The sequence below is a fragment of the Nanorana parkeri genome, unplaced genomic scaffold (genome assembly GCF_000935625.1).
Source record: "Nanorana parkeri isolate BGI_ZX_2015 unplaced genomic scaffold, ASM93562v1 scaffold199, whole genome shotgun sequence".
Lineage (NCBI taxonomy): Eukaryota > Metazoa > Chordata > Amphibia > Anura > Dicroglossidae > Nanorana > Nanorana parkeri.
Window position 1 is genome coordinate 842,941 of NW_017306467.1, and position 14,266 is coordinate 857,206.

Here is a 14,266-nt window from a genome sequence, read left to right on the forward strand (position 1 = left end):
GTGTGTACATGCGTAGAAAGAATGAATAAACCTAGAAATGTACAATACACCCTTTAAGCACAAAAAAAGAGCACTGGAACACAGTCATGTGTAGAAGTGGGCGGAGAGACATCAGGGGGCTCGGCAAGCGTGGGAGGAGCCTTTGTCTGTCTGATATCCTCCTCCTTCTCTACAGCAAAAGCAGGTGTGATCTGCAGCGAGAAGTATGCCAGCTGCTTCTAAGGCGATCCGGGAGCTGGGCGATGTGCCCCTACACACACTGCTACTGAGGACCTACCTGCAGCTCCTGCACAGCCGGCCGGTCCTCACTAAGGCACTGACCAGGTAACCCCACATTCTCAGATGGCTGGGACTGGTGCACACCTACAAGGCATGCTGAGATTCCTGATTCCAGGTGGGGTATGACACACTTAGGGGTCGATTTGTAAACAATTTCAAGAGCCATGCACCCTGCAAATCTCTAAGAACGTTCACTCTGTCTGAATGGAGGACCAGTGGACATTCTGTCACCCGGGACGAAGGCTCAGAGTTAGTGTGCCCCCTCCCCTGGAGAAGTTCTCTATCCAAACCCCCCCCTGCCGCCACCTATCTGGGCTCTCTTTTCCCAGGGCGGCACCCCTCCTGATCCACCACCAAGGTGAGTCTTCAAATCCTCTCATTCTTCAGTGCTACTTTGTTAATTTAGGAGCCGCTTCTGTGCTACTTCTGTCACTTCTATTGTCCTGCCCCTTCTAATTTGTCATGGAGACTTGAAAGAAGTGATTTCAAGCCTCACCTCCGTGCTGGATCAGGAGGGGAACCCCCACACCAGAAGAAGAGAGCACAGAAGCGGGTCTAAAGAGACACTCACCCACCACAGAGGTCCACCATGCAGCAATACATTATGCAGCAATGCAGAATAACAGCAGCTATAGACTACAAATCCCAGCAATACATCATACAGCAATGCAGAATTATATAAAGCTACATACTCTGTGTTGCTCTGGAGTGGCGGCCTAATGTCTCCAGGGTCTCAGGAGGATGTGCAGGGTCAGTAACTGCTACAGATTCTGTCTCCTCCTAGTTTTGGATGCTCCGATGCCTAGCCCAATACTTCCTGTATCAGGAAGCCAGGCAGCGCGTCATTACACGCTGCCCGGTTTCTTGATTGGCCAGGAAACGGCTCCATGCTCTCTTGTCACTTGTGATGAGCGAGCATGGAGCCGACTTCCCGGCCAATCAGGAAGCTGGGTGCAGTGTAATGACGCAGCGCCCGGCATTCTGATTGGCGGGGAAGCCGGCTTCATGCTCCCTCGTCTTCTCATGACGAGGGAGCATGGAGCCGGCCAATCAGAATAGCAGGGAGCCGCGTCATTACACGGCGCCCAGTTTCCATGATTGGCCAGCAAGACGGCTCCGGCTGGGTACCGGAGGAAGGCCGCTCTTGGCTGGACAGGCCCCGGGGGTGACAGGCTGCACATACTAAGGTAAGAGGGGACTTTCTTGTTAATCGGGAAGCCGGGTGGCGAGTCATTACACCTGGCTTCCTGAATGGGACTTCCGGTAATTGGTATCGGCGAGTACCGAAAATAATTTATGGGTGCTCGGTACCTAAATACCGGTATCGGTGCATCCCTAATAAAAATATTTATTTATTTTCTCCTACATAGCAGCAGTGAGTGGGACTAGCGGGTGTAGTACAGAAGGGCTCTGTCTTATCTGTTGACAGCTCGCCCTCACCCGTGTCCTCTCCGTGCTACTCCCCGACTGCTCTCTGCACCGCTCCTAGGCCCCCCTTATCCTTGCGCCCTCAGGTGGAGTGCTGGCCCTGGCAGTGCCTGTAGAGTGGCGGCAAAGGGAGGGAGTGGTGCTGGGCCCCCCGGATCTGACAGTAGCCCTGCCGGTGGCGCCCCCTCCTGAGATGGCGCCCGGGACGCTCTTAGTATATTTTCTTTGCAGGTTGAATGTCCATTAGATGGAGCTGATCAACATAGGAAATAAATACTGATTTTCTACACTCCACAGCTCCATCTAGAGTCCATAATGCGGTATATGAAGAATGTTCTTTTTTTTTTTACCCCAGTTCGCACAGAATGAATGTTCATAAAGATTTGCTGGGCAAATGACTCTTTGAATTGTGTAAGAATAGACCCCCTACAGTGTCATTTAATGGCAAATACTGCTGATAAACAATGCCTTAAGCATTCGCATTCAGGCATTTCAAAATCCTTTGGTTATTAACACTTTTGCTGCCAGGCCCTACTCTCCACTTTTGACCAGTTTCAGCTTTTAATTTTTTCACAGTTTTCAAAATCTAAAAAAAAAAAAAAAAAACCTTGTAAAATTTCTATTTCAGGGATGCATAGATTTGTAAAACAACAACAAAAAACCCGCTTTCCCACTCTGTCCAGCAAAGAAAAACTTTTGTGTGGATATGTGCTTTTAACTTTGGCATAAACGGGTGGGGGGGATTTATCAAAACTGGAGCACACAGAATCTGGAGCAGTTGCCCATAGTAACCAGCAGGGCTGCCCCTACACTATTTGCCCCCTGAGGTGGGGGTAGGGTGCAGTTGCAGGTGCTGTCATTGGATTGTCATGTATGGGGGTGTTGTGGGTGCAGTCAGTAACTCTGTTGGGGGAGTGGCAGCGTTGCTGTCAGTGACTGCTCCTTACCTCTTGGTCCAGTGGCTCTGTCCAGAGTCCTGCCCAGCTCATTTACATCACTGGTTGCCAGGCGCTTGGTGGGATGCCAGACAGCACTCCTGGCACCTGGTGAAATCGGGAAGCCACATAGAGTGTTACAGGTTACTATGAGCTCTTAGCAACCTGGAACACTGGCTGCCGCCTAATGAGATGCCGCATTATAGTGACGGCACAGAGCCACATTTACTAGTTCAGCCACTGCGAATGCTGACCTGGCAAACCGCCGCTGAACGCTGTGCTGCAAGTCAAGGCTTAGCACTGTGAATTTAGCACTCGTAGCAGAAGGGAATGTGGTTGCAGATCGCTGAGTGTGATGTGCATAGCAGGAGTAGTTTGGGACAGAGCACCAGCGGCCGTGGTAACTGTGCGCACACATGGCAGCGATGGAGATGTAGGTTTGAAATCACAATTCAGTGTGGAAACCTACAATTTAATCTTTTGGTGGATGAAAAACTGTGTCTGACAGTAAAAATTGCACTAATGGCAGAGTTTAACACTGAATCCTCCGCCATTTTGCTTGGAACTGTGCAGCTGAAGCATTCAGTGAAGCTGCTGCAGCAGAACAGCTACTCCGCACTTGGCTAAGGAACTGAACATGCCTCTGGTAACCCATCAGCTTCTGCCTATAGTTTATTCAGTTAAGCTTTGAAAATGAAAGATAGAAGCAGATTGGGTCCTACTCAAATCATACGAGGGACACCATCTGCATGGTATATACAGTGAAGGGAATTTATCAGATCTGGAGCAGCTGTGCATGGCAACCATTCAGCTTCTCTCTTTCATTTTCAAATCTCAGCTGGACAAACTGAAGAGAGAAGCTGATTGGTTGCCATGTACAGCTGCTCCTTTTTTGATAAATTCCCCCCAGTATGTATTGTCTCCCTGTTTTAGGGCCCATTCACACCACATCTAGATCATCTCCAGACCATACCAGATCGTTCCTGGACCCAAAATGCATCCTAATGTATCCCTATGCTATTTCTGGCCTCTGGTCTCACCAGCGCAGTCCGTTCCAGACCAGAAAATACTGCATATCTCATTTTGTCTGGTCTGGAATGCACTGGAACTGCAGGCAAGTTCACACCATTTTCCGGACAAGATCAGGTCCGAAAATGGTGTGAACCTGCCCACAGTTCCAGTGCATTCCAGACCAGACAAAATGAGACAAGCAGTATTTTTCTGGTCTGGAACGGACTACGCTGGTGTGAACAGAGGCCAGAAATAGCATAGGGATACATTAGGATGCATTTTGGGTCCGGAAACAATCTGGTCCGGTCTGGAGATGATCTGGATGTGGTGTGGATTTCTTCAGGCTGCTTGATTCCTATAGGCAAGTTCATTGACTTTCTCCCAGGTTATCCCCAGTGTGTGATGTGATAAGATTGTACTCATCTTTGGGGGACAGGGACTGATGGCAGTAGATCTTCGTGCTTCATAAAGGACATCACAATATGTCCTTCCTATATAAATACTGGAAATAATACACAATAAAACTTTACTATTCTAACTTTATAAAGTGAGTAGTAACCCATCTCTATGCATGTGGTACAGCTCCACCATCATGATAATTAACAGCATCTAGTTTCATTTACCACTTGTTTGTATTTATATGTAACTGATCTACTTGTGTTTTCAAAGAAAATGTCTCGTCTGTGACATTCGTACTCTTCGGTGGAATTTTAAGTAATGATTGACCATAAAAATTACTTGTCTGTACAGCGGAATTCTGTCTGCTTTGGGAAACCTGCTTTCACAGAACATAGAGCAGAGGCGCAAATTTAAATCTTCAGCGGGAAATGTGGACCTGGTCGCACTTCTTCGTTTTGCCGCCTATGGGTAAGCCTGTTAGTTATGAACTGGTGTATAAGAAGTAAATCAATGATTTGCCTAAATAAATGTAATCCATTGCCGCAACTAATGAGCAGCTTTCAGTTGTTAAAGAGGAAGTTTATCCACCAATTTAATGTCCCCCAATACAGTTACTTTTAGGCTGGGTTCACACCTAGGCGTATTGAATATGCACGTTTGTCGCGCGGTTCGTGTCGCGCATTTTTACCGCGGTTCGCGGTAAAAAAAACTGCGCGACAAACGCGTGTTTCCGTGGGCTACTTGGCTGTATCCCAATGGAAACGCGAGACCAAAACGCCCCAAAGAAGTACATGTCCTTCTTTGGGCGTAGGCCGTCTTGTATCGCGTTCGGACGGGCGGAAATACGGCAAGGTGTGAACCAGACCTATTGAATACAATGGGATTTAGATGTTTGAGCGTTTTGTAGAGCGTTCGTCGAGCGTTGAACGCGCTACAAAATGTTCAGGTGTGAACCAGGCCTTAAGGCATGCCAACTGTCAAGGTTGCCAGTGTGCTTATTTCAGTTCTCGACTGAACTTTGAAGCCCTCAAATGGCCAGTGTCATAGCTGATCACATGTGCAGCACCATGGCAACTGCAATCCAAATAGAGGCTAAGATGGCACCTTCCTTGGCTTTAAGGGATAGGTGGGTAAAATTCTGCTTTAAATAGCTATAGACTGCTAAAACCCCAACTGATCCATACATCATCACAGCAGGAATGCGCAAATCCTATCGCCCGACGCCCAGGGCGTGAAGTTCCGTGCGCAGGGCAGGTGTTTTTTTTTTGCTAAATGTCGAGAAGGGGAGCCGCTGCTCCTTTTGTACAGCCTCCCAGGTTACTTGTAGCAGCCTACTTGTTTCCCTTCCTCCACTCTTTTGGGGGACCTGGGACCACAGCAAATGACTTCAGGATAGAGAGCTGGAAGCAGACCATAGAATGTCTGTTCTCAAACCTGCTCTGGTGTGATCAGTGAGACAGAAGCATTGTACTCGCAGCACTTCCTGTCGCAGCTATCATATGCTGGGCTGCACAGGAGATCGAGCACAGCATTGTGTATTGGAGGGTAGGGGAGACATAAAGAGAACCTGTCACTTCCAAGCGCTATCACCTAGGGCAGTGGTGGCGAACCTTGCCACTCCAGCTGTGCCAAAACTACAAATCCCAACATGCATCTGCCTCTGGGAGTTATGTGTGTGTCTGTCAGAGCCTTGCAATGCCTCATGGGACTTGTAGTTCCAAAACAACTGGCGTGCCAAGTTTCGCCACCACTGACCTAGGGGCTTGTTAGCCTGTGTGTGATAGGAATAAAGTGGGAAAAAAAATAAAAAAGGGCTACAAAAGTACCAATGGAAACGCGAGACCAAAACGCCCCAAAGAAGTACATGTCCTTCTTTGGGCGTAGGCCGTCTTGTATCGCGTTCGGACGGGCGGAAATACGGCAAGGTGTGAACCAGACCTATTGAATACAATGGGATTTAGATGTTTGAGCGTTTTGTAGAGCGTTCGTCGAGCGTTGAACGCGCTACAAAATGTTCAGGTGTGAACCAGGCCTTAAGGCATGCCAACTGTCAAGGTTGCCAGTGTGCTTATTTCAGTTCTCGACTGAACTTTGAAGCCCTCAAATGGCCAGTGTCATAGCTGATCACATGTGCAGCACCATGGCAACTGCAATCCAAATAGAGGCTAAGATGGCACCTTCCTTGGCTTTAAGGGATAGGTGGGTAAAATTCTGCTTTAAATAGCTATAGACTGCTAAAACCCCAACTGATCCATACATCATCACAGCAGGAATGCGCAAATCCTATCGCCCGACGCCCAGGGCGTGAAGTTCCGTGCGCAGGGCAGGTGTTTTTTTTTTGCTAAATGTCGAGAAGGGGAGCCGCTGCTCCTTTTGTACAGCCTCCCAGGTTACTTGTAGCAGCCTACTTGTTTCCCTTCCTCCACTCTTTTGGGGGACCTGGGACCACAGCAAATGACTTCAGGATAGAGAGCTGGAAGCAGACCATAGAATGTCTGTTCTCAAACCTGCTCTGGTGTGATCAGTGAGACAGAAGCATTGTACTCGCAGCACTTCCTGTCGCAGCTATCATATGCTGGGCTGCACAGGAGATCGAGCACAGCATTGTGTATTGGAGGGTAGGGGAGACATAAAGAGAACCTGTCACTTCCAAGCGCTATCACCTAGGGCAGTGGTGGCGAACCTTGCCACTCCAGCTGTGCCAAAACTACAAATCCCAACATGCATCTGCCTCTGGGAGTTATGTGTGTGTCTGTCAGAGCCTTGCAATGCCTCATGGGACTTGTAGTTCCAAAACAACTGGCGTGCCAAGTTTCGCCACCACTGACCTAGGGGCTTGTTAGCCTGTGTGTGATAGGAATAAAGTGGGAAAAAAAATAAAAAAGGGCTACAAAAGTATAAAATAATAAAATTAAAACACCCCCGCAATCTGCATGCGCACAAAAACGCACTTGAGGGGAATTTTGTGTGTGTGTGCGCGCGCGTTCCCCATGCCACTGTCTGTCATATATTGTGGTAGCCGGGCTCTCTAACATACACAATGTACATTATCCTCCTCCCGTCAGGCTGTTGTATAAAGACGGCCGGCCGGGAGCTCCCTGGATCTAAGCGGGCATTTTTAACCGTCCGTTCAGCTACGCCCACTCGCAACAAGCGGGAAAGTGGCAAAATGTAAAAACGGGCAGCGATGCCCGTTTACATACAAGTGATCCGATCGCTTGTATAACGTGCCGGTATGTGCGCGCAATTTTAAAGCTTGACATGTTTGGTGTCTATTTACCCGATGTGACCCCGTCTTTTATATTTTACCAAAAAATTGGGTAATAAATGTTTTATAACTTTTTTTTTTTAACTTTTTTTTCTCTCAAAATTTTCAGTAATTTTTCCTTACTATAGTAAAAAATAAAAACCCCAGTGGTGATTATATACCACCAAAAGAAAGCTCTATGTGTTCCCAAAAAATGGTATAAAGTTCATTTCAGTACAGCATTGCATGATGGGAAAAATGTCAGTCAAAGTACTGCAGCGCTGAATACTGAAAAATGGCCTGGCCAGGAAGGGGGGTGTAAACACCTGGTCAGCAAGTGGTTAAAGGGTCAGTTCACTTTCCCAAGTAATTTGGAAAAATGGAATTACTCGGTCAAATCACTTTAGGAAAGTAGGGTTTTTATTGGAGTCCATGCTTCCCTGTCCCTATGATGTCTGCACCCCCATTTCTTTTATGAACATCACTGACAGGAAATGGAAAATAAACATCTCTCCAGTGGGGTCACAGACAGAAATCTAAATCTAGGTCCACATTATCAATCCGTCCTTTATTAACTTTAGATAAACGTGCTATTAGAAAAGATTACAACATTTCGGAACCAGCGTGGTCCCTACATCAGGCAAAACCATGTGCGTTCTGTTTCGGCTTTTTTTTTTTTTTTTTTTTTTTTTTTTTTTTTTTTGGTTGAACTCAAACCTGACTAACTATGTAACAACTTGACACATTGTTTTGCCTGATGAAGGGACCACACTGGTTCCTAAACGTTGCAATCTTTTGTTATGGCATGTTAATCTAACATCAGTAAAGGACAGATTGATAATGTGGACCCTGGTGTGCTCGTGACCTCTGTACCTCTATTGTTTTTGCGGTGCCATCCACTGGCCATTTCAGCACCCATTGGAGTTGCAAGAAGAGATGCGTCGGTCTGGAGTGCGATGGGATATCTTTAATGAGAAATCTAAACCTGACATATATTGTAATTCTTACTTATTCTGCCCAAAACTAGGGAAGAAATGGGTTAGGCTTTGAAACAGCAGCTTTAAAGTACTCATTAGCTAGTTGCAGTTCATCACATTCCACTGGACCTGTTCTGTGATGTTGCAGACATACTGTTTTGCAGCTTATCCAAACCATTTCTTCAGTTCTGAGTGTCAGGAAAACACCCCAACATTTACATCCACACAGGTAGCACAGACACCTTGATCCAATCACCATGGAATGTGCCAAGGCAGCTGCTGATTGTCCAAGAACAGAACAATCAATATCTGCCTTGATACATTTCATAGTGATTGGATTAAGGTGTCTGTGCTACATGTGTGGATATAAATGCTTGGTATGCTCCTGACACTCCTAGAAACTGGAGACGTGGCTTGGATAAGGTACAAAATGTACTCAAAATTCCAGAAAACATTCAGCTGAATGGGACCTCCTACTACTACTACTACTACTACTAGCTATAACATGACCTGGATACATGAGAACTGCAGTAGTGCATTAAAATAAACCTGGCATGCCAGAAATATTGGGATTCCACTGCTAATCTCCATTTGAAAATGCTGGTTCCTTGACTGTCTTGCTGATCCGTTTAGTGCTTACTGAGTCCTTGTACTATTATAAACTCCCCAAATAATGTGTTTCTAGCAAATATGTGTGTTTTATGTTTAATGATTTACCTAAAAGTCATTTTAATTTTGTAGCATTTACTAGGTCACAGGTTCCAGATACTACTCTGCAGCTGAAAGTTCAAATTGCAGCACAGAAAAAGTGTAGCGATAAGAAAGTGTATTTTTTGGGGGGGAAGTCGATGTTATCTCTTACCTTTTTAACATCTAGCTTAAAGTACAACCGAAAACTCATGTTTCACAGTCTAAACAAGTACCAAATTCAGTTACTCTGTAATAAACTAGCCTCATTTAAAAAAGAAGAAAAAAAGGCTTCCTTTACTTTCCTTGACTTATCCTTTTTCATTTGTCTCAAACACTACCCCTCCCAGACACTGCAGCTCGCAGTTGGAGGGTTTCAGCAACAGAGGCTAGGCTGTCAATCCACAAAGCAGAGGGCAGTGACACGCTACAGGCTTATGAAACAATAGTGGCAATGCTGATAGCCACGACCCTGCAACATCTGTTCATCCCTTAGTACTTAGTAGTACAAGCAGGCACAACCATAATGAGAGTGACAACACCGTTCTGAATTCAGGAACAATGCAGCATAGCTGCCACCCCATCACAGGAAGCTGCATTAGGTGGACCTTGCTAGCAAACTCCATAGGTATTAATGGGACTTTACAAAAGGACAAAGAGAAAACTGTAAGTGCAGATGCACTTCTAATTAAGTGCCACAGCACATATTTTTTAGTAATTGCTCCAGCCTTTCTGCTTCTTTTTCGTTGGGCTGAACTTCCTGGAAGTGAGTGTGTCTTGTTTGTTTGGGTTATTTTCTTTCCCTAAAGGCTTGTTCAAGCTTCTACTATAAGGCCTAAGGCTGGGCTATTAGGTCTTGTTCACACCAAGCACACCAAACACCGAGCAGAGCAGTTACAGACCGGATCAAAACTGCGTCCAATGTATTTCAATGGTATTTTGGGCTCTAGTTCACACCGCAGCGTTCAATTCCAGAGCATGTAAAAAAAACTGCAGCAAGCCCTATTTTACCTGCTTTGGAACACATGCAAACGAATCAAAAATGCATGTAAACGCCCTGGAACGCACTGAAAGCCCATTTTAAACTTTAAAAAAAACTTTTTTTTTTAACCAAAAACGGCCCGGAACACATCAAAATTGCGGCAGAAACTCATGCAGATCTGGTCTGCATTTGGTGTGAACAAGCCCTAAGTAACCTAAATTCTTGTCAGTAAAAAAATGTAACTCCTTGTTAAAAGCTGCTTCATTTTCAGTACATTGATTTAATTTGATAGAACTGTCAGCAAAAGGTAAATATCTTGATAACAAGCAATTCAAGTTGAACAAGTAGCTTGCCCAAAGTTTACATTGTTTCTTAAATTCTAGTTTTCTTCTCTTTTGGTTGCGGGATGTTTGCACAAAAAATGTCATATCAATTGTACAGTGGTGATAACTCTAGCCCAATTGAAGCTTCAGCCCAAACTACAAGGGCCCATGTTGAGTCAATGGGTGTTGGCCTGTGTTTGATGTGCGTTCCAAATGCACGTCAGGAGCTAGAAAACCATGCCCATCGACATGAGCCCTAAATGAAATTTGGTTGCAACAGGAAGTAGTAACCGAGAGAAGCTGAGGAAACAAAGTGTTGCTGATTGGAGAGGTCTGACATAGCAGAGGCATTGGACCTCTGCTCTCACACAGGGTGCAGCAGTCCAGTACTACAGTGGGCTGTAAGGAATCACATTTTTGCTAGAACTGGGTGGTGATTACAAAAAAAAAAAAATGGGTCATGCAACTGTTACTATCTTGCTGCATCCAGATTTACCTTAGAGTCTTGGCTGAAGCTTTAATTGTACTTTAAGGGTTACAACAAGTATATGTGTCTCTCCTAGATTATTTTTCACAGGTCCTCTCTCTCACTACTTCTACCTGTTCCTGGAACAAGTGATCCCTTCTTCTATACCAATGGCAGGACTACGCCGGCTGCTTTTGGAACGTTTAATAATTGCTCCAGCCTTTCTACTCCTCTTTTTCGTTGTGATGAACTTCCTGGAAGTGAGTGTCTCTCTTCTTTTCTATGTGCTTGTTCAAGCCTCTGATTTTTCTAAATAAAAAAAAAATTGTTTTTGTCCAGGCATATTTATAAAGATTCCATTTACTTTTTATGTAGAAGCGCATATTGGAATAAAATGGAGTGCATTTTAACATGAGCCTTAGATGGGTGGCAGTGGGTTCAACAGAGAAAGTTTTGGTTATAGTTTTCATGTACTAAAAATGCACTAATGTGAAAAACTTTACATAAAAGGCAAAATATGAAGGACTCGTATAGGAAACTACAATCCCCCATATATCTACTACATGTGCTCAGCATCTAGTTAGTCTTTCTTGACTACTCTACATGCATGCTTCATTAATGGCCCGAAGTATTCATGTTACATTTTATTTTTCCATTCAATTTATATATATTTTTTAAATGTGCATGTCCCCTCCACTAAGATTTGTGTTCTACTCTGTAATTTAAAGGGTTTAAGATACCAGACAGGAATTGGTAAAAAGCAATTCCAGCCTAGCCTTTGCATTTAAATACTGGCTGTGTTTGTTGGAAGTACTTCATTGCCATAACAATCTAATCATGACTGAAACTATGATCATATGTACTCTTTTCATTCTGTTCTTTAGGGCAAAGGCGTCAACTCTCTTAATAAGAAACTGAAGGACAGTTACTGGTCCACTCTAAAAATGAACTGGAAAGTCTGGACACCTTTTCAGTTTATCAATGTGAACTACATTCCTGTACAGGTAAACACTGTTTGCTTAGAGACAGAGGGGGGAATTTATCAAAACTGGAGCAGCTGTGCATGGCAACCAATCAGCTTCTCTCTTCAGTTTGTTCATTAAGATTTGAAAATGAAAAAGAGAAGCTGATTGGTTGCCATGGACAGCTACTCCAGTTTTTGTCTGCTCCAGTTTTTCCCTTCCCAATTCCCTTCAGTCTTTTTTTTCTTCTGGGGGTTTGTAGTAGAGCGTATAGAGTGGCTCAATTACTCCTTTTATTAATGCCCTGTAGAGGCACACTTCTGTTGTCTTAAAACATTAATAGGGAAGCTTTGACTACAAATATGATGAATATAATATAAAATTGACCCAAACCTATTATATTTTTCATTAAAGAGGTAGGCAAAAAGGAACCCATAAGCCCTCTTTAAAAACATTCTACCAATATTCCCCCTTTCAACAACCACAAATGACTGAAAATAACAAATGAAAACCTTGAGAGGTTAATCCATTATTTTCCAATCGTGTCATTCTGTGGTCCGCTGTACATACAGAACTGCTGGTTTCTAAGTTCTGATATAAAATAGACAGACAGTTATCCAACTCGTAAAGATGTATGGGAAATCATATGTGCAAATCAGATTTTTATATCTGTTACAGCTTATTGTGCCAGATAATCACCTGACAAAAAAAGATAGCTGAACTACCGTGTTTCCCCGAAAGTAAGACCTAACCCGAAAGTAAGACCTAGCGCTATCTTCGGGGATTTCTGTAATATAAGACCTACCCCGAAAATAAGACCTAGTTCGGTGGTAGATCTTATATTACAGAGATCCGCTAGGTCTTACTTTCGGGGTAGCGGCACATAAACTGAATTTTGAATCTAAAGACCGGCCGCAGCTCCCGCCCCGCCCACAGGCCCGCACACACCCCAGCCGGCCGCAGCTTCTGCCCACACGCCAGACGCAGCTCCTTCCTCCATGCCCGATGGCCGCAGCTCCCGCCCGCACGCATGATGGAAGCGGAATATCATCCGCCGGGACTGGCAACAGCACGCCGCCTTCCGGGACCTCATCCGGTCCTCCCCCAGTCAGGTAAGACATCCCCCGAAAATAAGACCTAGTGTCTTATTTCGTGCAACAACAAAAAATACGACACTGTCTTATTTTCGGGGAAACACGGTATCGCCAAAGAGGCTGCTTTTTGCTAATTAGAAACGTGTAAATCCTGGGTGAAAGTTGTGTGAAAACATTAAGTAAACAGACCCCTATGTCTGTTTATATTGGAATTATAATTGGGAAAATAAATGTATTAATAATTTGTATAGATAATTAAGTAATCTCTTCTTTTTTTTTTTTTAGTTCAGAGTGCTGTTTGCCAATGCGGTGGCCTTCTTCTGGTATACGTACCTGTCAACAACCAGGAAATAATCAAGAAATTACTTTTTTTTCGTTGATCAAATTTGGGAATTCCGGTGGCAACAATAGAAATTGCTAAACTTCTACACCAGTCTTAAAGGTCCAAAATTGATAATTCAGTTGAATCACCTGTCAGCTTCTTAAATTTCTTATTAAAGGTCTTTAGGGTAAGGTTTCCTTTCAGTGGATTGTGGTACCACTACCTCCCAGCTGGTCCTCCAGTTATTAGTGTATTCTGCATTATGGAAACCTACAAAGTGAACATGGCCCTTTCATGTGGCTTTGTAATGGATGCTGCGAGAGAACTTGATGCTCAGCTTTTGGATGCCTTCGGAGATATGAGATTTCAGCATATAATTGAACTAGCCAGAAGATAGCTAAACTAAGTATCAGTCTGGCTAGAGTTATCCTATACTTGTTGCCTCCACATATTCATCAGTAACAATATATTAATTGTACTTGATTGTATCAGCAAGAGTAATGATGGTAGGAAATGGTGCTGCTGCAAATTGCTTACCTTAGGACTTTTGACTTCTCGCAGTATCTTAGAAACACCTGAAGATGGCCACACATTACAATTTGTTGTTAAATCACCCACATTTACCAATAACTGAGGATCTCTGACTGGATAGCAATTATACTGGTGACCTAGACTGGCCCAAACACTAAATTATATATTTTTATGGTAAGGTAATTCTTACTTGAATATAGGAACTTGGAGCCAAATTGTTAGTTGGATTTGAACATCCCTTCATAAATGTAGCAAAATTGTACCACACTTTGAAACCTCACATGCAATATTACATACACTTACTTCATAAACAAGCCCAAAGGTAATAACACAGACATTCTTAAAAACTGTAATTAGGCTTATGGACTAATTTAAGTAGGCAGCGCATAATAAAGTGATTGAGCCCAATGAACCCAGCAAGAAATTACCCATTTACAGTACAATCCGGTCACTCAATAATACTGATTGCCGGATATGGTTCAGAATGCAGTTCTTTAATGTCCATGTGACTTTTGTGGATTGTATGTTTTTATATATGTAATTTATTTCAACCAGCACTTTGTGTCAGGACAGTTGTTGGTTGATGCAAGCATTTCCTACCTGGGGCATGCCTAGGTCCTGGT

General features: G+C 44.0%; 1 protein-coding gene across 1 annotated transcript; it reads left to right on the top strand.

The window, feature by feature from the left end:
• Nucleotides 1-135: 135 nt before the first annotated feature.
• Nucleotides 136-13,218, top strand: PXMP2 (peroxisomal membrane protein 2). The gene is made up of 5 exons (XM_018555503.1): nt 136-324; nt 4,404-4,520; nt 10,832-10,994; nt 11,619-11,738; nt 13,076-13,218. The coding sequence occupies exons 1-5, from the start codon at nt 206-208 to the stop codon at nt 13,142-13,144; spliced, it is 588 nt and encodes a 195-aa protein (XP_018411005.1). The 5' UTR covers nt 136-205; the 3' UTR covers nt 13,145-13,218.
• The last annotated feature ends 1,048 nt before the right edge of the window (nt 13,219-14,266 follow it).

Bases quoted from the DNA above. Each gene is read 5' to 3' on its own strand.
- PXMP2 (XM_018555503.1), top strand. From the start codon at position 206: ATGCCAGCTGCTTCTAAGGCGATCCGGGAGCTGGGCGATGTGCCCCTA. The intron at 325-4,403 runs GTAACCCCACAT...TTGTCTGTACAG, and splicing joins CTCACTAAGGCACTGACCAG to CGGAATTCTGTCTGCTTTGG. The intron at 11,739-13,075 runs GTAAACACTGTT...TTTTTTTTTTAG, and splicing joins TGAACTACATTCCTGTACAG to TTCAGAGTGCTGTTTGCCAA.